The 24130-nt window shown below is 45.7% G+C and overlaps 2 protein-coding genes across 2 annotated transcripts; one reads left to right on the top strand and one right to left on the bottom strand.

Moving 5' to 3' along the window:
- Window positions 1-1638: 1638 nt before the first annotated feature.
- Window positions 1639-8239, bottom strand: LOC128399715 (C-type lectin-like). The gene is made up of 6 exons (XM_053361406.1): window positions 7963-8239; window positions 6887-6965; window positions 5338-5429; window positions 4504-4644; window positions 3156-3270; window positions 1639-1977 (listed from the first exon to the last, which is right to left on the bottom strand). The coding sequence occupies exons 2-6, from the start codon at window positions 6951-6953 to the stop codon at window positions 1910-1912; spliced, it is 483 nt and encodes a 160-aa protein (XP_053217381.1). The 5' UTR covers window positions 6954-6965; window positions 7963-8239; the 3' UTR covers window positions 1639-1909.
- Window positions 8240-15536: 7297 nt separating this feature from the next.
- On the top strand, window positions 15537-22089 carry LOC128400203 (C-type lectin BpLec-like). The gene is made up of 5 exons (XM_053362294.1): window positions 15537-15612; window positions 18049-18140; window positions 18915-19055; window positions 20280-20394; window positions 21852-22089. Exons 1-5 carry the CDS (start codon window positions 15546-15548, stop codon window positions 21917-21919), a joined length of 483 nt encoding a protein of 160 aa, XP_053218269.1. The 5' UTR covers window positions 15537-15545; the 3' UTR covers window positions 21920-22089.
- The last annotated feature ends 2041 nt before the right edge of the window (window positions 22090-24130 follow it).

Raw genomic sequence — 24130 nt, 5'->3', positions numbered from 1 at the left:
CTTAAAATTCGGATACATCCTCCCTTCCAGTGATGCCGAAACATGCCAGCAGGGGAAGCTATTGCTTAAGCGTGCTCTGGGCAGCCGCACTTCCCTGGAAAAGAAAGTTTGAGAAAGTTGCTGCCTTCTACAGAGAAAGACCACCGGTCGCCGGCAACCTCTGTACCGTCCACATTGACTGGCACTGGTTCTCCAGAGTTTCAGATATGCTGAGCCGTCAGGAGCGTCTGCGTGCAAAGCAGATGCTCTACTACTGAGCTAGGACCCTTCGTTTCCGAAGTCTGCATGTTGATTCATCCCAATATTTGGCAGGCATTTGGAAGGTTTTGAAAATCTTTCGCGGTGGTTGTGGTGTCTCTTAATGCAAAAGAAGAAATAAAAAAAGTGCTTTGGGGGCAGAATAAGAGCAGCAGACCTGATTCACCTCCTCATGAAAAGAGGGCACAAATTTGCATCTGGTAGCTAGACAGCATCTTAAAAAGCAGAGACATCACCTTGCCAACAAAGGTCCGTATAGTTAAAGCTATGGTTTTCCCAGTAGTGCTGTATGGAAGTGAGAGCTGGACCATAAAGAAGGCTGATCGCCGAAGAATTGATGCTTTTGAATTATGGTGCTGGAGGAGACTCTTGAGAGTCCCATGGACTGCAAGAAGATCAAACCTATCCATTCTTAAGGAAATCAGCCCTGAGTGCTCACTGGAAGGACAGATCGTGAAGCTGAGGCTCCAATACTTTGGCCACCTCATGAGAAGAGAAGACTCCCTGGAAAAGACCCTGATGTTGGGAAAGATTGGGGGCACAAGGAGAAGGGGACAACAGAGGACGAGATGGTTGGACAGTGTTCTCGAAGCTATGAACATGAGTCTGACCAAACTGCGGGAGGCAGTGGAAGACAGGAGTGCCTGGCGTGCTCTGGTCCATGGGGTCACGAAGAGTCGGACACGACTAAACGATTAAACAACAACAACAACAACAGCTTATATGCATAGGTACAAATTTGGTGTGGTGGTGGTGGAATTCAAAAGGAAATACTGTACATCCCGTCGTCCTGGGAAGATGCCAGGTGTCTTCTGTGTCTGCGTTGGCAATGCATGCATGTCGGGCTGGAAATGCACAAGGCTCATTGGGTATTTTTTGCAGAGCGCTTTTGCACAGAGTACTTTGCAATTGTACATCTAACTTTGTGTGATAGTGTGGCCTGTTGTTACTATCCAGGGAGGAGGGGAGAGGGGAAATTAGGCTCTTCAGATGCTGCTGGACTCCAGCTCCCATCAGCCAGTATGACCTACGATCAGGGATGATGGAAGTTGGAGTCCAGCACAATCTGGAGTCCCGCTGATTCTTTGCCCCTGCTTTAACAGTTAAGAAGAAGGAAATTCTAGCATCGTGTAGCCCAATGGAGTGCCCCCACAAAAGGTGCTGGACTCAGCCAGCATGGCCAACAGCTGATGGCACGATTGTGACTAAAGTTGTATCATCCTGTGCAAGAGAGAAGGAAGCTGCAGTAACCTCTCCAAATTCTCTCAAATGCACAAAGGAGCGGAGAGTGTGTTCCTATTGACCTCTTTACCCCATGTGGCCATTCTAGAGGCTGAGCGGACTGAGAGCCATCTAGAATTAAAGGAGCATGCCAGGAAATAGAGATGCACAAGAAAGAGTTTATTAACATCACACTGTACCTGCAGAGATACACTCACATACACAAAAAGTGTAAGGGAAAGAGGCAGAGAATAGAAGCAGCTCCTCAGAGATGGCACTGGAAACAGGATGAACAGGAGGAGCTGGTCTTTGGCTTTGGGGAAGGAGGGAGAGTAATGGCATCAGAGAGACACATCCACCAAGTCAGCCAATCTCTTGTGCCCGGGTCCAGTTCCATCCCGGCAGGCGCAGTCGGGTGATACAGTCTTCCCTACAATTCATGCTTGCAGATGTAGGCGTTGAGTTTCCTGCAGGGGGCGTCATTCCACTGTTTAAAGTCTAGGAGGCAGAAGATAAGGCTCAAGTTAGCCCTTTGGTTTGGCGGTTCTGTAGCTTGAACTGAAGAGACCTGCAGGATGTTGCCAACTTCCAATTAAATCCCAGGTTTCACGTGAGCTTCAAGTTCCCACGATTAATATTTTTAAGGGGGAAAGCAAATAGAACTGATTCTAATGTTCAAACGTGTGAAGGCAAATAAAACGAAGGAGTAAAGTTTCAGTTTGTTTTCTGATCTGTATATTTCTTCCCCGAGAGTTTTTCACATCTGAGGCTAGATAATTTTGCTCAAGAGCACTCTAGGAGAAGGGTAGCTAACCTTGTGACCTCGGGATTTTTTTGTACAATGACACTCACCATCCCTGACCCCTCGCCATGTGGACCAGAGCAGATGGGAGTTGTAAGTGCACATCTGAAGGGTGTCATGCTGGCTACCCTGACTTTGGGGAAAAAAGGAGAGCATGCCCTCTCTGTGGTTTGGGTGTTATTTGTAGACTCTGTGCGCACACGGCGCATTCAAAGCACATCCCCCTGAAGAATTTTTGGAACTATAGTTTGTTAAGGGTGCAAGGAACTGTAACTCTGTGAGGGGGAAACTACAGTGCTCAGAATTATGTGAGGGAAAGAATGTGTTTCAAATCTGGCTTAAAGGTATAGTGTGTATACAGCTGCAAGCTATGGTATTCACATGCTATGGTATTGCATACATCAGCTGTAGCTCTCCATCTCATGATATATTCAGAACCTGGCCAGCCATTGTGTCCCTAAATCAGGAGTGGTGGACCTTTTCCAGCCTGAGGGTTGCATATCTATCTGGACAATTTCCTGAGAGCCACATGCCATTGATGGGCGGGGCCAGAGGCAAAAGTGGGTGGAGCAGTGAATGTTAATTTTACCCTTGTCCAATAAGCTGGTTTCTACACACACACACTCCCACCTCCCCCTGCCTGCTCTATCCAGACAAGCCAGAGTTCAAGGACACAGTCCAGCCAGGCACAAACGCAAAGCAAGGCCATGGAGCAGAGTCAGGGAGGGTAGTCATGGCCAAGGGAGAGAGGATATGGCTGGGAAGAATTCCAAGGGCCAGAAAAGTGGCATATTTGGCCCCCAGGCCTGTGCTTTCCTATCCCTGTCCTAAAATGCCCTTGTCATTTCTCAGACACTGAGAACGACTTGCTTACCTGTGGTTCGTCTCAGCTCTACACAGTACTCGGCTTTGCGGTAGTTGTCTGGCTGGTGGTTCATCCAGGCCTTATAGTTGTAGGTGGATTCATCAGCCCACCTCCATTTCCTGGTCTGAAGAAAAGAGACAGAACAGATCATGTGATGGAAGGGGCGAGATAGAGAAATTGGATGAAGCCAACTTGCTGGAGAGTTTTCCCAGTGGGGATCTGTTAGCTGCAGAGGAGGACTCTCATGGAAAACAATGGAGAAGCAGCAACATGGGGGAATAAATTTGGGAGATTGCTGAGGTAAGAGTGGGCCACTGCTCCGTCAAACAGGAATGGGGCGCCATTCTACTTGATCTGCACGAAAGAGACGGAACAGATCATGTGGTCAAGGAAGTGGGAGGAGCCCAGCGCAAAAGCTGAGCTGGAGAGTTCTGGCCAGTGGGCAGCTATGATGCAGGAAAAGAGAAGGACTCCCGTGGAAAATAACAAAATGGTGTATTTGAATGTAGGAAGAGCCTGCTGGATCAGACCAATGGCCTATCATAGCCCAGCATCATGTTCTTACAGTGACCAACCAGATGCCTGAGAGAAACCTGCAAGCAATTAATCCAGAATGCGGCAGCTAGATTGGTGACTGGGAGTGGCCGCCGAGACCACATAACACCGGTCCTGAAAGACCTACATTGGCTCCCAGTATGTTTCCGAGCACAATTCAAAGTGTTGGTGCTGACCTTTAAAGCCCTAAACGGCCTCGGCCCAGTATACCTGAAGGAGCGTCTCCACCCCCTTCATCCAGCCCGGACATTGAGGTCCAGCGCCGAGGGCCTTCTGGTGGTTCCCTCGCTGTGAGAAGTGAGGTTGCAGGGAACCAGGCAGAGGGCCTTCTCGGTAGTGGTGCCTGCCCTGTGGAATGCCCTCTCAGAAGATGTCAAGGCAATAAACAACTATTTTAAAAGACAACCGAAGGTGTCCCTGTTTAGGGAAGTTTTTAATGTCTGATGCTGTATTGTTTTTAATATTCAGTTGGAAGCTGCCCAGAGTGGCTGGGGAAACCCAGCCAGATGGGCGGGATATAAATAATAAATTATTATTATTATTATTATTATTATTATTATTATTATTATTATTAGGACCTGAGGGCAACAGCACACACCTTCCCGAAGTTTCCAGCATCTGGCATTCAGAAGAATTACTACCCCAGACTGGAGGCAGAGGATGGCAGCCTTATCCTCCAGGAATTTGTCCAATTTGGGATTCTGCCTGGGAGGATATTGGGATAAAAATGGAGTGGCAATGCTAAGGAATCCCCACTCAGGGATGATATGGGCCAGGAATGGAGCACATGAGAGAAGCTCACCTGACGGACATCGTGGAGCCCAATCCAGACGTCGCTTATGTCTTGCTGGTAAGTGGAGATGTGCTCGGCCACCAGGAGTGTCTCTGCTTTGGTAAGGACAGAGGCAAGATGGGCCCCGCGGCCATAGCTCTGGCACTCAATCTGAGGACAGAGAAGAAAAGAGAGATGTAACATCCTATCTTGCCCTGCCCTATCAGCAGGGCTGGTGCAGAGCTGAATCCACCCACACTGGAATTTAAATTTTGTGGATTTTTTAAAAAAGTCACTTAACACCCCCCCCCTAATTTGAGGGATACGTCTAAGAAGCACAAGTCTTGATGTTGAGTTTTAAGGTAACATTGTTACTTATCAGCTTGTCATATTCAATATTTTTATAATAGCAGGTAGAGATGGGAGAGAAATTCAGGGCAGTACAGTGGTACCTCAGGTTACATATGCTTCAGGTTACATATGCTTCAGGTTACAGACTCCACTAACCCAGAAATAGTGCTTCAGGTTAAGAACTTTGCTTCAGGATGAGAACAGAAATCGTGCTCTGGCAGCGCAGCGGCAGCAGGAGGCCCCATTAGCTAAAGTGGTGCTTCAGGTTAAGAACAGTTTCAGGTTAAGTACGGACCTCCAGAATGAATTAAGTACTTAACCAGAGGTACCGCTGTACTCATTTTGAGGTGAGAGAAGGAGAAAAGAAAACTTCCCCTCTGATCATATCCAACCAGCTGGATTGGTGCAGGAGCAAAACTTTCCAAATCATGAGTTCTGCTTTGTACAAGTTTCAATCACTCTCAAATTTTGCTTTCAAAATTGTAGGGATGTAACTAGTTGGGTGCTCCTTACCTCAGCCTCCTGCCACGTCAGTTTGGCATCAAAGTATGCATAGCAGTTGCCCTGGTTTTGCAGCCACTCCCTGGCGCAGGTGTCAGCCTCAGCTGCGTGGAGAGAGAGACAGAAACGGTGTTGTTGTTGGGCAGACAGATTGCTTAGAAGTTAGCAGGGTGGATAAAGATCAATGGTTTTTTTAAAAAAATTAAAATGGATTTTTAAAATTTAAATCGGTTTTTTAAAAATTTAAATTGGATTTTTAAAACAAAATGCTTTTGGAGGAAAAATCTTTCTAAAGATAGTTTTCTATTTAAGTTACATTATACTCCAAAGGCTATTCATCAGGGAATAAGGATTTGTTTTAAGTTTTTCATGTGTGCTAAAACTTAGTCTAAGTTTTTTTAAAAATTGCTTAACCACCTCAGTTAACAAACATGGATACATATGCTATAATGTTATTGTTTTAGTTAAATAAATTGCTTAACTTGTTATTAAGGAAATGAGTATTTTTCTCCTTCCAATAAAGTACAGCAGAAAGGTTGTCCAAATATAAACAGTTAATTATTAAGCCTCACAATAATTTCATAATTATCTGTCTATGTATTTCTAATAGTATAACCTAATCAGTAATTTTTGATACAACTGTAAAAACTACTCTGAAAATTTATTATTCCAAAAATGAAACCTTCATCTGCTGGTCAATATTAAGATTATACCAGCAAGAATGAGTCTTTCTGTAAAAAAGAAAGATTTAAATCAAGTCTTACTGACTAGTGATTTAAATCATGATTTAAATCGATTTGATTTAAATCAAATCCACCCTGGAAGTTAGGGGAGAATGTTCCCTGTAAGGAAGAAAACCCTACCTCATCCCTAGATGACAGGTGGCATAGACTTGCCCCACAGAACTGTTTATGGAAGGGTATTCCAGGGGTAGGGGAATATCAGGCCTGGGGCCAAAAATGCCCCTCCAAGCTTCTCTATCTGGTCCTTGGAACTCTCCCTAGGCCACACCCCCTCTCACAGGCCACACCCCTTATTGGCCCTGTTTTACACCCTAAACGTTTTTGCTTGACAGCCCCTGAACTTTGATATTGCATCTCACTTGCCTTTTGCTGATATACCACCAGTCCTCTCAGGAGCTTGACATGCCTCTCTCAACTACACAAGGATCATGCAAGGCAGGTTAGGTTGAGAGATAGTGTCCATCCCAAGGCTGAGCTTAATGGCTGCATGAGGATTTGAAACTGGGTTTCCCCAGCCCTAGTCCAACACTTTCTAGCCTACCCCAACCTGGTGCCCTCCACTTCATTGGACTCCTGACTCCCATCAGCCCCACCAAGTGTGGTCAGCACTCAGGACTAAAGAACATTATAGTCCAACAACACCAACTAAACCAAAGAGACCCACTAATGTTAAGGACTGAATGAGCCTGATGGAGATTTTGGGTTAGCCTTATCTCCAATATCTTTTGGAAAGACTAAAAAGATCTGGTGATAAGTATTCAGTCAAGTCCGTTTGTTAACTGGTCATGCAATGTCAGTATTTGTTAAGGGGAACTCACCTCCCAGGAAAGGATTTGCGACCAGGATGCCCAGGAGGCAAAGGCTGAAGTAGGTGAAGAGTCCCATCTTCTGGTTGACCTTTGAGAGTGGAAACAACAGTAAGTTTGAAACCTTCTATAGGCAACTAACGCTGAGCTACAGCCCTTGCTGCTACAACTTCCTGCAAGAACCTCCTCCATGAACCCATCATCTCATCTCAAAGTCTTTGAAAGTTCCCCATACTCTAGATCTGCGGTGGGAATCCTGTGGCCCAGGTTTGATCACATTTGACCCACAAAGCTGAGTAGAAAGAGGAGCGAGAGCTGGGGTGGCAGAGAAAGAGATGGGGAACGCTGCACCCACTTTTGACTCCAGCTTTTGACTTCCACCAGATGTTTCCCCTGAATGACTTTCTCTATGCATCAACAACCTTCAAAGGTAGTAGTAGTAGTAGCAGTAATAAATTTTATTTATACCCCGCCCTCCCCAGCTCAGGGCGGCTAACACCAGGTATAAAACAATTGATTGAAATACAACTTAAAAACAAGATTAAAATGCAACATTAAAAGGCAGCCTCATTTCAGTAGGAACTCAAATCAAAAACTTTTTGGGGGATGAAAACGTCAAGTCTTCGCCAAGGCCAACTATCCAGACTGGTCCTACGTGGGCCAGAAAAAAAGCCAGGGAAGTCCCCAAATAGGAGTTCCATCACAGAAGGAGAAAGGGAAAAGGAAAGAGGGGGAGGGGATCAAGTTGATTCCAAGCCAAAGGCCAGGCGGAACAACTCTGTCTTACAGGCCCTGTGGAAATAAATCAGATCCTGCAGGGCCCTAGTCTCATGAGACAGAGCGTTCCACCAGGCTGGAGCCAGTGTTGAAAAGGCCCTGGCACTGGTTGAGTTTAATCTGACTTCCTTAGGGCCTGGGACCTCTAGGGTGTTGTTATATATGGACCTTAAGGTCCTCTGTGGGGCATAATGGGAGAGGCGGTCCCGTGGGTACGAGGGTCCTAGGCTGTAAGCATATCCGTACCCTTGATCTGCTGCCTGCAGGAACCCTCTCATCAAGACTTGGGGATCATCTCCCCAGCCACTCACCTTGTGTTGCTGTTTCCCTGGGTAGACAGATGTGGTCAAAGCTGAGCCGGGTTCCTCTCTGATGGTCTCACCTTTCCTGGACAGCTGTTATATAGGCCATTGGCAGAGATGGTGTAATACCAAGGTGAGATAATTGCTTTGAGGAAGTCCTGGCCCAGAGTCTCCAGTTTTGCATAACCGAAGACTGAACTTGTGGAAAGCGGCTTTTATCGCTGTTCATCAGCACTGCAGAAAGGACATCGTGCATTTAAATATTTTTTTTTTAGATGGGGCAATGTGTATTGAAAAATGTCTGGCCTTTTCAATCCGTACCCAAATTGGATGAGGAAAGAGCGTTCAATATCAACCATGAAAACACTTGCTGCTTTTCTTAAGCTTTACATCCCAGGTAGCTGACTGGTCGTCTTCCATTAAAGTGATAATAATAAAATAAAATCCCTGCATGTAGAAGGTCTTCACGTCAAGGGAAAAGAAATGAGTCCGTTCTGTAGCCTGGCATGTTATTTTTCAATCTGAAGTGTTCTCTCTCTCGCTTCACCCCAGTTTGATATTCAATTCATTTATTGCTCACATTTTCTCAAGGGAACTCAAGGTAGCATACAGCAATTTTTGCAGGTATTTATTCCATCTCTGCAGGGATCACACCCAGACTATTTCAGCAAGGTGGCTGTGTTATGGACCTACAGACCACACATTGACTTGCATTCAATTGCATATTTATTTATTTACACTGCTCCTCTGCCTTCGATCCCCGGCATTGAATGTGTTGGCCTAGTGTGGGGCTCCGAGGAGAGCTTGGCTGTCTGGCTGGTGTACCGGCCACCTAGTGCACCAGCAGCCACCCTGTCAGGCCTATTGCAGGCGGTGGCTGGCTGGGCCTTGGAGTTCCCTAACCTATTGGTATTGGGGGACTTCAACATCCATGTTGATGCCACTCCCTCCTCACAGGCTCTGGACCTGATGTCTTCCATGGTGACACTAGGGCTCTCCCAGTTTGTTTCGGGCCCCACACATCAAACAGGCCACACGCTGGATTTGATCTTTGACGTAGGTATAGATGTGATCATATCTCCTTCGATGAAGGTGCCATGGTCTGATCACTATGCTCTGAAAGCCAGGATTGACTTTCCACCCCCACCCTGCTTAGGTGGCGAGCCGATTTGGGCTCGCCCGCAGAGGCTGATGGACCCTGATAGATTCCGCCAAGCCTTGCGGGACCTTGCTCCCCCTGGCGACCCATTGACTGAGCTTGTTGAGGGCTGGAATATCCAGCCCCTGGCAGCCATCGATGAGATCGCACCTAAGCGGCCTCTGCGACCCCACAGAAACCGGGCTCCCTGGTTTACCGAGGAGCTCCGGAAAATGAAGCAGGACCTCAGACGGCTAGAGCGAGTATGGCGGGGTGCTCGTGACGGAGCCTCAAGAACATCTTATAGGGCTTTTATGAAAACCTACGAGATGGCGGTGAAGGCTGCTAAGAAGTCTTACTTCTCGGCCTCCATTGCATCCGCTAGCTCTCGCCCGGCGCAATTATTTAGTATAATCAGGTCTTTAACGTCCCTTGAGGGACAGCCAAATTTAAATAATTTGACACACAGCTGTGAGACATTTGCGAGCTTTTTTTGCGGAGAAGGTCTTGTTGCTCCGCCATGACCTCCCTGCCAATTTGGATACAATAAAGGAACTGGAGGCCCCTCGACTGTCCTCGGGTCCAGTATAGGACCACTTCGACCGGATATCCCCAGCCGATGTGGACAGACTTCTCTGAGCTGGAAAGCCCACCACCTGTCCTCTCGACCCGTGCCCGTTTTGGCTGATTAGAGCGTGTCCAGACGAGGTGCGGGCCCTCCTGGGGGATATCATCAATTTGTCCCTTGGCACGGGGACATTCCCAGGGGAACTGAAGGAGGCAGTGGTGCGCCCGCTCTTAAAGAAAACATCATTAGAACCTTTAGATCTATCCAGTTACCGCCTGGTTTCGAATCTTCCGTTCCTGGGTAAGGTGATTGAGAGAGCGGTTGCTGAACAGCTTGGTGGGTTTCTGGATGAAACATTGACTCTGGATCCATTCCAGTCCGGCTTCCGCGCTGGTCATGGGACCGAGACGGCTCTGGTTGCCCTAACAGATGATCTTTGTAGACAGCTGGATCGAGGCGGGTTGGGGCTGCTGATTCTTCTAGATCTGTCAGCAGCTTTCGACATGGTCGATCATGAACTTCTGGACCACCGCCTTGCCGACGTGGGGATCCAGGGCACAGTCCTTCAATGGCTGTGCTCATTTCTCTCTGGTCGGGGACAGAGGGTGGTGCTGGGGGGGGGGAATTGTCATTGCGCTACTCCTTGGTGTGTGGAGTACCTCAGGGTGCGATACTCTCCCCGATGCTTTTCAACATCTTTATGCGCCCCCTCGCCCAGCTTGTCCGGAGTTTTGGGCTGGGTTGCCATCAGTATGCCGATGACACCCAACTCTATCTGTTGATGGATGGCCATCCTGACTTGGCCCCAGACACACTGACCAGATGTTTGGAAGCTGTGGCTCGATGGTTACGTGGGAGCCGGTTGAAGCTAAATCCTTTGAAGACAGAGGTCCTGTGGCTGGGACGGGACGATATGGGATTGGGGGGGCAACTCCCATCTCTTGCGGGGGCGCAATTAGTGCCAGCACCGTCCGTTAAGAGTTTGGGTGTAATCTTCGACACCTCCCTTTCCATGGAGGCGCAGATTGCAGCCATAACAAAGGCAGCATTTTTCCATCTCCGCCAAGCTAAGCAGTTGGCTCCTTACCTCTCTCGCCCTGACCTAGCCACTGTGATCCACGCGACGGTCACCTCCAGATTGGATTATTGTAACTCGCTCTACGTGGGGCTGCCCTTGAGACTGACCCAGAAACTCCAGCGGGTGCAGAATGCTACAGCGATACTCCTTACGGGGTCTTTGCTGTGAGATCACATTCACCCGGTGCTATACCAGCTGCACTGGCTCCCGGTGGAGTACAGGATCAGGTTTAAGGTGCTGGTTTTAACCTTTAAACCCCTATACGGCCTAGGACCCTCGTACCTACGGGACCGCCTCTCCTGGTATGCCCCACAGAGAAACTTACGGTCTTCAAATAAAAACATCTTGAAGGTCCCAGGCCACAGAGAAGTTAGGCTGGCCTCAACTAGAGCCAGGGCTTTTTCGGCTGTGGCTCCGACCTGGTGGAACACTCTGTCACAAGAGACTAGGGCCCTGTGGGACTTGACATCTTTCCGCAGGGCCTGCAAGCCAGAGCTGTTCCACCAGGCCTTTGGCCAGGGCACAGCCTGACTCCCTCCCTCGGCAATCTTCGCGGAGCTCTGGCCCAATGGTGGCTAGTGGCTTGAATTTAATTAATTTTATAATGAATGATTTTAGAGTGTTGTTTGTGCTGTACTTTTGTACTGTTTTATTGTTGTTAGCCGCCCTGAGCCCGGCTTCGGCTGGGGAGGGTGGGATATAAATAAAATTTATTATTATTATTATTATTCTGCCATGGAACCCAATGTGCATTGCATGTGATTTTTAGGTGGTCACCCATCCGCTCACTGTCCAAACTGAGACCTGCTTAGCTTCAGCAAAGTGGTAGCCTCATGTGCCTTTTGGAAGGGAAGGTAGCATCTTCTATGCCATGCACTTGCATGTTAGCAAAAGTTTTTAAAGGGTATATGTTGCCCCCAATTCTCAACAAAAGACTGGGGTGGGGGTAAGCAGAAGGGGGCTGGTTTCCTTACCTCTTGTGACAGCTCCTCATTTTTATTTCTTTCTTTTTTAAAGTCATTTTTATTGGTTTTACCAATACAGAGTACAAATAAACACAAACTAGTAAAAAGATATCTGTATAAGGAGATTCTCTGAATCTCAAGACTTCCCCCCCATCCCCTCCATGGAATCTTGTTTTAAACACCTACAACTGCATATTCATCCGTACTCCAATTTTTATATCAAACCTTATTGTCCATACTATTTTTTTCCACTACAAGTGAATCAAAATCCTGCTATTGTTTCCATATGCTTACAGTGATCTCCTAAGTAACTTACAAATTTTTCCCATTCTTTTATAGTTTTTATCTTCTCGGTTTCTGATCAGCTTTGCAATCTTGGCACAGTCCATCAGTTTGGTTTGCCATTCCTCTCTGGTAGGGACTTTGTCTTCTTTCCAGCTCTGGGCTAATAACATCTGGGCGGCTGTTGTTCCATACATAAAGAGTATTTTCTGCTCCTTTGGTATGTTGGTACCTGTAATTCCTAATAAAAATGCTTTTGGTTTCTTAACAAAGATTATTTTAAGCATCTTTTCACTTCATTATATATCATCTCCCAGAAAGCTTTTATTACCTTACAAGTCCACCACATATGATAAAAGGTACCTTCTTTTTCTGCACATTTCCAGTAGATATTTGAATTTGTCTTATACATTTTTTGCTAGCTTTGTAGGAGTCAAATACCATCGGTACATCATTTTCACATACAGAGGTACCTCGGGATGTGAACGGGATCTGTTCCAGAGCCCTGTTCACATCCTGATGCGAATGCAACCCGCATCTGCGCGTGCATGGGTTGCATTTCGCCGCTTCCACACTTGCGCATGATGTCATTTTGACCGTCTGCACATGTGGGCGTGGTGAAACCCGGAAGTAACGTGCTCTGTTACTTCCGGGTTGCCGCGGAGTGCAACCCGAAAATACTTAACTTGAAGCACATTTATCCTGAGGTATGACTGGAGTTTTCTTTTAATGTACAATATGCTGTAAATTTCAAATCTGATTTCCATAACCTTTCCCAATCTGACATCTGAATATTATGTCCCAAGTCCTTTGCCCAGTGTATCATTACCGACTCTACCTTTTCATCTTTTGTGTTCCATTCTAAAAGCAAGCTATACATTTTAGATAGTACTTTAACCTTATTTCCTAACAAATCTTTTTGAAAAAATGAAACACAAATAAAAATCTTGATATTTCACAACCGAAACCTTTCTTTTTATCTCTTCCAATTAAACGATATGTTTAAGATAGACAAAAAGAAAGGTTTTAGTTGTGAAATATCAAGATTTTTATTTGTATTTCATTTTTTTCAAGGCTACAGCAGAGCATGATTTGGATAAAATGGTCAGAAGGTGGAGCTAGGAGATTTTCTTAAGGGGTTCTCTACCTTTCCCCTCCACTGCCAGAACCCCCCCCCCCAGCAAAATAGGGACAAAATATGGGCAGCGATTTAGCAAGGAGCCAGAAAACAGGGGCTGTCCTGAAAAAAAAAGGGGGGACAGGAGGACATGGTGATATTTCCGCTTTCCAAGATGGCATCTGAAAGCTGTGTTTACCTGAACAGGATGTGAAGAGCATTAGGTCATTGCAACTACGCACTTAATGTTTTAAATGTCACACATCAGACACTTGTGAGTGATGATTCCTTGATGCTGCTCTTCTTAGGAAGAGCTCAGGGACATGCACACGTGTCTCCTGGATCATCTGCTCCTCCAGGCAGCGTATTGGGTCAGAGCTGCTTAATGTCAACAGAAGAATGGTGCCACCTGGCTGCAGAACCATTAATTATATTATTAGAGTGTACACAATCGCCCTGTAAGGGAGGCAAGATAGATAATTTATTACGGTCAAAGACCAGCTCACGTAACATAACACAATAAAAACAGCGCTCATAAATCGGAGCAGATTGCAGCAATAGCTCATGAGTTAAAATTGAGATATATACATACACCCGTACAACTGAGATTTGGGCTACCATAAAAAATTGACCCTGAGGCACCCCAAAGGGCGACTTCAGCATTTCCCTAGTAAGCTATTTTATTCTAGAGGATGATCTGTGCCTACAAATCTGGGTGCAGAATCTGGCTACCAGCCAGGTCGTCTTGTGATCTTTGCCTAAGAGGAGAGAATTAAGATTAGACTTGTCTGAAAGATCAGCGAACCTCTTCAGCAAAGGATCAATGGTTTCTCTACGGATCTCAACATAAAAAAGGACATCTAAAAATATATATGTTCGGGGCTTCCTATTTCCCCTAATGGGCAGGCACAAAGTCTCTGTGATTATGGGACTCTTCTATAGGAGCCTTCCAGAACTGGTGAGGGCAAGGCTGAGCTTCTAGCAAGAGTGAAAGCCCTTCTTGCATTTCTGGATGTGAGGAAATAGAGATATATTGCTGGAGTGGCTACGTATCTCCCATTTTCTATGATTTTATAATCAGGGACCCTTGTACAGTCCTGTGGGAGGCAAGATCCTGATCCCTTTGTGTGACATTTCTGGTGCAAACTTGCCTTGGGGACTGGTATAACATAGTGGCAAAAAGTGTGCCACATTTCTTTCCAGGTAACCTTCTAAGGGCCACATGGCAGTGGTGGGTGGGCAATAAGGACTGTGGCAGAGGCAATAAGGACTGTGAACAAGTGTTTTCATGGTTGATTAAGAATATGGTTCCTCTTCCTCTTCAGAAGGAAATAGATTCAAAATTCTCTCCCCCCTTCAATATGCTTTTCCCCACCAAAATGAAGGAGAGGTTGATGCCCTTTCTGCAATGCTCAAGGCTAGTGAAGCAAACAACATTCCCCTGATTTGGCCTTAAATTATGCAAAACTAAAGGCATCGGACCAGGATTTCCTTGCAGCATTTTGCTCATCTTGGTATTGCACCACCCCTGTCTGGGGTCTATATAACAGCTGCCCAGACTAGGTGAGACCATCAGAGAGGTACCTGGCTCAGTTGACAACCACACCTGTCTACCTAGGAGAACAGCATCACAAGGTAAGTTCTGGGGAGGTGATCCATAAGTCTTAGTGAGTGAGTTCCTGCAGAGTGCAGAGCAAAATGTTTTCAAAATCTCTGAGATATGATGGTGGACTCTTCGGCAAGGACTTCTGTCTCAGAAGGTGGTGGGTGAGATCTCCTTGGCTATAGGTTTTTGACCAAAGACTGGATAACCACCCACCAGGGATGATATTGTAGTGGATCTTATGCCTCTGCAAGGTGTTCAATAAGATGACCTTGGAGGTCCCTTCCAGCTCTATGATTTATGGGAAACATGGCGGGAAGTCTCAAATGATTTTTTACGTCCCAGCCAGTAAGTAATGCATTGATGAACTTAGAAATTAGTATAGTATAGTATAAAGGTAAAGGGACCCCTGACCATTAGGTCCAGTCGTGACTGACTCTGGGGTTGTGCGCTCATCTCGCTCTATAGGCTGAGGGAGCTGGCGTTTGTCCTCAGACAGCTTCCGGGTCATGTGGCCAGCATGACTAAGCCGCTTCTGGTGAACCAGAGCAGCACATGGAAATGCCGTTTACCTTCCCGCCGGAGCAGTCCCTATTTATCTACTTGCACATGACGTGCTTTCAAACTGCTAGGTTGGCAGGAGCAGGGACCGAGCAACGGGAGCTCACGCCGTCACGGGGATTCGAACTGCCGACCTTCTGATCGGCAAGTCCTAGGCTCTGTAGTTTAACCCACAGCGCCACCCGCGTCCCTATAGTATAGTATTCACTAAATGCACCTTTTGAACATACTCTTCTTTCTCCCATCTCTACTTCCTCCCATCTCAAAGGTCAACCAGAAGATGGGACTCTTCACGTATTTCAGCCTATGCCTTCTGGGCATCCTGGTCTCCAACCCTTTCCTGGGAGGTTAGTTTCCTTTGCAAATACTGATATTATATGACCAGTTAAGAAGTGGACTTGGGTGAAAAGCAAATTTCTTCAAATGCCTTTAGGTGGCCAATTCAGTCTTTCAGAAAGATATCAGAAGCCTTAGTCACAATTGAGCAGAATTTCAAACAACTGTAGGTGTTTCATTTTCAAGTAATGGCAATCCACTAAGATCTACTAAACCTCTGGCTCTTTAGAATGGGGTGCCTTGAACTGGGCTCATGTTAACAAGGATAAAAATAATCTGGGCTTGCTCCGTGGATCACATTGAGTAACATCCCTAGAGACAAAGTGGTGAATCAATTCAGCACTTACAGGGCCTTTAAGTAAGAGACTCTGGGCGGGCAGAAGGCTGCTCATAATCTAGGAGGAGGTTTCTGGGTGATTTGCAGACAAATCTGTCAATTTTGGCTCTTCAAGTTTCTCATTTTCCCAATCTTAAATGCAGCCCTCCACATGCCTGCAACAATTTGCAACCTTTTTTCAAAACAGGAAAAAACCATCATGAAAAAAGTATCAATATTTTAGTGTCCATTTCTCCCAATGAACAAATTCTTAAATGCACTTTTGACTACCACACACATTTCTGCAAGGTATTTCTCCTAATGTAATGCATTTTGTATGTTATTTTCACCCATCTATGCAATTTTAACACATACTTTACCCCAGTATATGCATTTTTGGTACATGTTACTCAACCGCAGAACTGCACTGAAAAATTCAGAAGAATGCAAATTTCAAAGGATGACTGAATTTTGGTTTGCACTTTGGTTCAGAAAGGGTGAATCGGGTGGATTCGCTTTTAAATGCAAACCTGGTTGAATTTCTCCCTCATCTCTATTTGTGGTAGATGAGCAAAGTTTTCAGGCTCCAATTGTTTAACAATCCCAATCACTTAAAAGCTTCCCTCCCGGCCCGGAATTAGGTGGTTGAAAAAGAACATTTTTTGGGAAAGCCAGAAGCGAAAGAGCTTGTGAGCTAGGGACTGATCTCAAACAGGTGCATTGAGCATATGTTCAGAGGCACCCTGTCCATGCCACCTGTGGCGTAGCTCAAGCTGGCTTTTCTTTCTTTAATACTGTGGTGGCTGCTGCTCATTGGGATTCTGAATCCTCATGTGGTTAGATTACAGTCTTACTTGCATGACACTATGGATTTCATTAAAAAGGTTGAAGGTTTTTAAATCCCCATATCAGGCATTTTAGTTACAATGGACGTATCCTCCCTTTATACTAATATACCCCTTGAGGAAGCCCGCACGATTATAGATAACATTCTCCGAGATAGAGAGAATCTACATCCACCTACCTTTTCCCTTATGAAATTGGTTGATCTTATTTTTGAACATTTTTTTTTTAAATTTCAGGAAGATTTCTATTTACAAACTAGGGGAGTTGCTATGGACAGTGCATGTGCTCCCAGCACAGTCAATTTATTCATGGGAAAGCTTGAGGAAGATTTCTTTTATAACCGAATGGCTAATCCTTATTTTGATGAAATACTCATATAAAGAGATTTGTGGATGACCTTTTCTCAATATTTAGGAACGTCAGTAATATCAATAATTTTTTTATATGGTGTCAGAACATTCATCCTAATATTAAGTTTACAACTCACTTTCATAGTCAGCAAATAACATTTTTGGACACAATAGTATATCTGCTAATCTAGCAGTTTGGCCATTTAAGAAACCAACGGACAGGCCATCATATCTTCATTATAAATCATTTCACCCCCTTCACCTCAAACAGAATTTACCCTACAGTCAATTCCTAAGAATAAAGTGTAACTCTACCACGCATCATGACTACACATTAGGAAGACCACCTACACATTAGGAAGAACTTCCTGACAGTAAGAGCTGTTCGACAGTGGAATTTGCTGCCAAGGAGTGTGGTGGAGTCTCCTTCTTTGGAGGTCTTTAAGCAGAGGCTTGACAACCATATGTCAGGAGTGCTCTGATGGTGTTTCCTGCTTGGCAGGGGGTTGGACTCGATGGCCCTTGTGGTCTCTTCCAACTCTATGATTCTATGATTCTATGATTCTATGATTCTATGACTATACCAATCATTGGGATTGGCAGGGCAAAAGGGAGGTGGAGTCGGAGGTAATGGCACAGCCAGAGCCAATGAGAGGAGAGCCAACGGATGCTAGTTTTGCCTCCATCCTTCTTCCTGCTGAGCTCTACAAGGGGCAACTCTGAGACCAGGGAGGAGGAAGCTGACCGCCAGTGCCACCTACTGGATTGGGTGTAAGAAGGCAGGCAGGTGGGGGCTGGCGAAGGGCAGACTGAGGTTGGGAGGACAGTGCCCTAATGGACCAGCCTCTACTGCTTTAAGGCAAAAATGCTTTGGAATATCTGCTGACTATTTCGTGCTTCTTTCCTTTCCTTTCTACCCCCTTGTCTCCATGCAGCTGAGGCCGACACCTGTGCCAGGGAGTGGCTGCAAAACCAGGGCAACTGCTATGCATATTTCGACAATAAGTTGAGCTGGCAAGAGGCTGAGGTAAGAAGTGTTTCTCAGCCACCCAGATGTGATATATATAAGCTGTATATGTCAGCTTCCCAGTTCCCATTTCAGGAGTTTGGCTGGAACAAGGGATGAGGAAGAAATTTAGGCCCTGTCTGCTCTATACTTTGAAATAGTCATGGGTTCACCAAATAATCATGGCAAACGTAGTTTGCGTCGTTAGGATACTCTATTCCCACCACAGATATGTAATTTTCAGAATGGTTTATCAGTCAATCCATCTCTGGTGATTCTTTTTTTGTGTGGAAATAATTTTTATTTGATTTTACTAGTATAAGAAAATAACAATACAACCATCCACATCCATATTTATAGATTCCTTCGAATCTCTGGGCTTCCCACCTTCCCCTTGTCAACCCTTTCAACTGCATGCTATTCAGTGGTCCGTATTTTATATCACTCCATTGTCTCCATAGTATTTGCTACATTACAAGTGTTATTGGAATCCTGCTGATGTTTTCATCTGCTTACAGTGGTCTCCCAGATAAATTATAATTCCCCCCCCACTCTGTTAAAGTTTTGGTCTTCTTGGTTCCTGAGCTTTCAGGTCAATTTTGCCCAGAAGACCACCTCTGGCAATTCTTGTTCTGTGAGGGAAATAGAGTTCTCCCAACAACTTTCAGCACCCTTACCTGCCAGGAAGCTGGTTTGGTGGCTCTCGCCCATCCGGTGAGCCACGTCGGACCAATCCTGTTGATGGGATATGATCATTGGGGAAGAAACCACCACTCTTTCCTTCTCCATGTTTAGATTGAGTGCCAGAGCTATGGCCGCGGGGCCCACCTCGCCTCAGTCCTCACCAAAGCAGAGACTCTCTTGGTGGCCGAACACATTTCCACTTACCAGCAAGAAATAAGCGACGTCTGGATTGGGCTCCACGATGTCCGTCAGGTAAGCTTGCTCCATTCCTAGCTATCGTCACCGAGTAGCAGCTGCTTAGCATGGCTGGTGATGCAATGAGGTTGAGGGAACGTTCTTTCATATGCAGTGGACCTGTAAAAGGGTAAAAGAGTTACTGTATTGGAAAATAATGAATTGGGAAAAAAAAGTTTAAAAATATCCGCCCCCCCCCAAAAAAAACCCCAGAGTCCTTTCTGTTGGGGATAGCTCAGACTGAAATTCACAGGTGTCAGAAGAGGTTATTTATGTATGCCACTACGGTGGCCCATGTTTTGTTAGCCCCAAAATGGAAAACGAGTGAGGTCCCAACTAAAGAAGAATGACACCTTAAGCTGATGGAATATGCGCAGCTTGCAGCCTTAACATTTACAGTACAATAAGAGAACAAGAAGAATTTCGTTTAAAGAAGTTTGGAAAATGTTTATTGAATATATGGGGGAAAATTGTGTACACTTGAAAATATTGGTAGCATTAGGATAGATTCAACAGTGAAAATAAGTTTTGGTGCATGTAATAATGGAATACTGAATGGTTTAGTTTATGTAAAATATACAGGGATTTATGTTATGCAAAATGAACCATGGAAAGAGAAGAAGGGAAGTCATTGATATTTTAAGGATATTTAAATGAGTATTCTAAGTTGTATAACAGAAAATTTAATTGCGCGCGCGCGCACACACACACACACATATAAGCATGGCCGGTGACCAAGGGCCCATACCCAAGTGGGAGTGGCCCTTCCATAAAAGCCTCCTCAACCTGTCCTTCCTTTTCATCACTGCAACTTGCTTGTTCACCTGCCTCTCACTCTAACCCAGGCAATATTGATGGTTGAGGAAGAGGAGCAGTAAATGTCACTGCCTGCTTGCCCCTTGGGTTTCTGCCTGGCAAAACAAGCAGGTGGCAAGTGGCAGCGGATGGGCATAGTGATGGTCTGTGATGGATGTGGCTTTGCCCAAGGGTTCCCCCAAACCAGGAGCCAGCACAGCTCCTTAGTAATGACATCCCTTCCTTATCTCACAACTCTCCCACATTTAATCTCACATGTTGCTTCTCCATTGTTTTCTATGCGTGTCTGCATCAGAGCTGATAACAGCTCCCCATTGGCCAACCTATCCAGTTGATCTTGCATTGGTGTCATCCCAACAGTATCTTCCTTCTTTCTGGGCCCTTCATTGCCCGTGTCACGTGATCTCTTCTGTCTCTTTTCTGCAGACCCGGAAATGGAGGTGGGCTGATGAATCCACCTACAACTACAAGTCCTGGATGATAAACCAGCCAGACAACTACCGCAATGCTGAACACTGTGTGGAGCTACGTCGATCCACGGGTAAGCAATCCATTCTCAGGGTCTGGAAAAGGACAAGGATGTGTGGCCAGTGTGGTTCTTAGTGAGCTGGCAAAGTCTGATAGCCACAGTTTTGAGAGTTTGGATTTGATATCCCGTTTTATAACTACCCTAAGGAGTCTCAAAGCGGCTAACATTCTCCTTTCCCTTCCTCCCCCACAACAAACACTCTGTGAGGTGAGTGGGGCTGAGAGACTTCAGAAAAGTGTGACTAGCCCAAGGTCACCCAGCAGCTGCATGGGGAGGAGCGGAGACCCAGATTATGAGTCTATCGCTCTTAACCACTACACCACACTGGCTCTCTTTTGAGCCAGGTTCACACGTTGCATTCTTGACCCACCAGACCAAGCAATGGCAAAAATGTCTACAGTACATCAGTCAAAATGGCATATTAAAAATGGGTTTGGTAGGAGAAATTCATAGTGAAATACTGGTGAATTTTCATAACGGTTTTGAAAATAATTCACTGCACAGTGTGGCAAACTGAATTTAGGCATGGAAATATAGGGAAGTGAACTTAAAAGTGGAAAAGTGAGACACCAAGAAAACTGAAGTCGACAGATCCTGCCATCCCTAGTTAATTGTCCTGAAATGAAAAGGGGTTTAAGCAGTGGTAGCTAGTGCATCTACTGGGACTGGCAGGGAGGAAGGCAGGAAGGCCCACAGTAGACTGAGCCAGTCTCAATAAGAGCCAACTAATTCTAGTCCCCTCACAATCCCTGTTGAGTTATGCAAGGTGTTATGTACTGAGTTGAATAGGATCCAAAAGGCAGCAGTCTGATTGGTCCTAGGACAATAGGATTCAGAATGCAGCAGTCTGATTGGTGCACAGGAGCCACCCAATCCAGCTCCAGGTGGAAGTGAATCCACAACCTGATTGGCCTACAGGTGAATCCCGGAATTAGCCAATCACGTGGGGCCTATTGTGTAAATAATGTATATAAAGCAGACATTCTGGGGGAACTTCCATTCCTCCTCACCGCTATGAGCTGAATAAAGAGCAAGAAATCCACTCTCGACTCTGAGTATATTTCACAAGGGCAGACTAAGGAGGATGCAGTTATAGCCACAGCTACCCTCTGGACTGGTTGCAAGTAAGAAGGCACATCTGGGAGCTGGCTGAGGCCAGAACAAAGATGGTGGGGCAGTGCCCCATTTGCCCATATGGACCAGCCCACACTTTTTTTTAATAATTCAGAAAGCAGAACTACTTTGGATTTTTTTGGGGGGGTACTAGTTTCCTTTGTTTTGAACCCTAGAATTCTTTCTATCATGCCCCTCTAAAAATCCTTTTACAAGCATGAAGACTAGAAACATTACTTTTCAATCATGGAAAGCAGAAATTTCTAAGTGGTTGGCAATATTTTACAAGCCACTGACCTATCTGCGCCAGAAAGACGAAGTAACACCTGCCTTGTCTTTTCTTTTTTGCATTATAGATTTTAAGCAGTGGAACGATGCTCAGTGCAAGAAACGCAATGCCTACATCTGCAAGCATGAACTCTAGAGAAGACTGGAGTTTCCCCTTTGGCCTTGCTGGAATGTGCCTGCTTCAACAGCCGCGAGAGAGAGAGATCTGCCATTCAACGCACCCTCCAACCACCTCCATTCAAAACATGCATCTCAGAAGAATTATCTTGTGTGGGCCTCTCCCTTCTCCTGCCTTTCATTAATGACCACAGCACAGTGCAGTCTTAATAAACTATCTACCTTATGCATAAATATCTTGGCATGTTTCTGTTACTGTAGAACAATTTCGGTCTTCTTAGGCTGCTGGGTAGAAAGGAGGGCAGCAGAGGCTCTGCTTGACCATTCATTCACCTTTGTGCAGAAGGCAGAGTTTCAGTAGGTACGTCTCCGAACTCTGCATGAAATTCCAGCTTTGCTACAGCTTTTCAGCCAAGGGCGGGGAACCTTTCTTGATCCAAGGGCCACATAGGAAACCTTTCTGGGGCCACAGACCCCTTGTGGATGGTGCCAGAGGTACCAATGGACACCAATTCTTACCTTTGTCTGGTAGACTACATCCCAGCTATGTAAGAGTCAGATGCTTCTACACTCAGCCACTCACACCTTTAACCTTGACTTGGACAAGCAAGAGTTTCTTTCCTTCCATACATTCCTTGCACACCATAAAGGACTTTAAAAGGTCATAGGACACGGTGGTGAGGGGTGTGGCCTCAGGAGAGTCCTGAGGGACAGGTGGAGAGGTCTAGCATCAATTTATTTATATATCCACAAGTAAATCTCTGCTCAAAGTGGTTCACAGAAAAACCAAAGTCTAAATACAGTGGTACCTCTGGTTACGAACTTAATTCGTTCCGGAGGTCCGTTCTTAAGCTGAAATCATTCTTATCCTGAGGCACTCTTTCACTAATGGGGCCTCCCACTGCACACATGCCTCTGGTGCATGATTTCTGGTTGCATCCTGGGGCAAAGTTTGCATCCAGGAGCAGCTTATTTCTGGGTTAGCGGAGCTCATAACCTGAAGTGTTCGTAACCAGAAGTGTTCGTAACCAGAGGTACCACTGTACAGTATTAGTCTAACAATACCAGAAACTGCAACGTAACATGAAAAACAACAACAATGATCAACAATTAGACATATCTAAACATTTAACTAAAGCATACAGCTTACTAATAGGTCAGTGCAAATTGTCCTTTAAGCAACTCCTTTTTGAAGGCTCCTAGGGTTGGTGGATGGGGTCACACTGGTGAAACCAACCATCCCCTGATGGCAGCCGCAGAGTCTCTCTCCCCTCTCAGTTGTTCTTCTGGCAACGGCTCCCTTCTGAAGACTCCTAGGGGTGGAATGGGGTGGGGGGTGCACACAAGGCAAGGGGGAAAAGCCATCCCCTGATGACCAACACCTAAAGGGACATATCTGACCCTAGTCTCTGCCACTGTTTTAAATGTATAGGCATCCTGCCCTAATTGGCAGCTGGTGGTCCCCAAGATCCTCTAATATCCTTTCATTTGTATGTATATATATCTCACACGTAATGTTCCCGCATCATTTCTCACATTAAAGGAGCTGCAAGTAGATTTTTTTCTGGAACCAACTAACATGGAAACGAGTGCTAAACATGAGCTATATTCCATTAGTTTTCCAGAAGTGTTATTTGCATTGTGTGAATGCTCAGATATAATGGAGAAATTAACAGCTAGGGAAATGAAATAAAGTGCTGTGTGAATGCAGTGCAGCTTGTAGAATAAACCCACAACCAAACACCAGCCTGGACTCTGGAGGGGTCCATACAGAGGTGTCTTTCCCATAGGGCTTAGTGGTGCGTCGCGCCAGGGCGCTGGCCTCTCAGGGGCGCCCCAGCAAGTGATGGAGCTGTGTGACTTTGCTGGCGGCCTCCCCTTTCCCTGCACGCCCTCCAGCTGCGCCCCACCAACTATATGGCTGGCGGGTGTGAGGAGATTTCACCCCTCCCATATCCAAGAATATCCTGATGAGTCTGGTGATTCTCCAGAGAGAAGGAGGCGTGTTCTGCTCTCTACTTATTCTGCTCCAGCACCACATCAAAGAGTCAGTCAGTCAGTCAGTCAGTCAGTGTGTCGGAGAGAGAGAGACTGAGTGTTAGAGATCGTGTGTATAGATAAGGTTGCTGCTAAGAGCAGCTGCAGACACTCAGTGCAGTTTAGCATTCATTTATGCTTAGACCTCATTTAGCTCTGTATATAGTTGTATAATAGTTGTAGATAGAATAAA

Source organism: Podarcis raffonei, chromosome 13 (genome assembly GCF_027172205.1).
Source record: "Podarcis raffonei isolate rPodRaf1 chromosome 13, rPodRaf1.pri, whole genome shotgun sequence".
In the NCBI taxonomy this organism is placed as follows: Eukaryota; Metazoa; Chordata; class Lepidosauria; order Squamata; family Lacertidae; genus Podarcis; species Podarcis raffonei.
The sequence above is the reverse complement of the archived record's forward strand: the minus strand, read 5'-3'. Positions and strand labels throughout refer to the sequence as shown.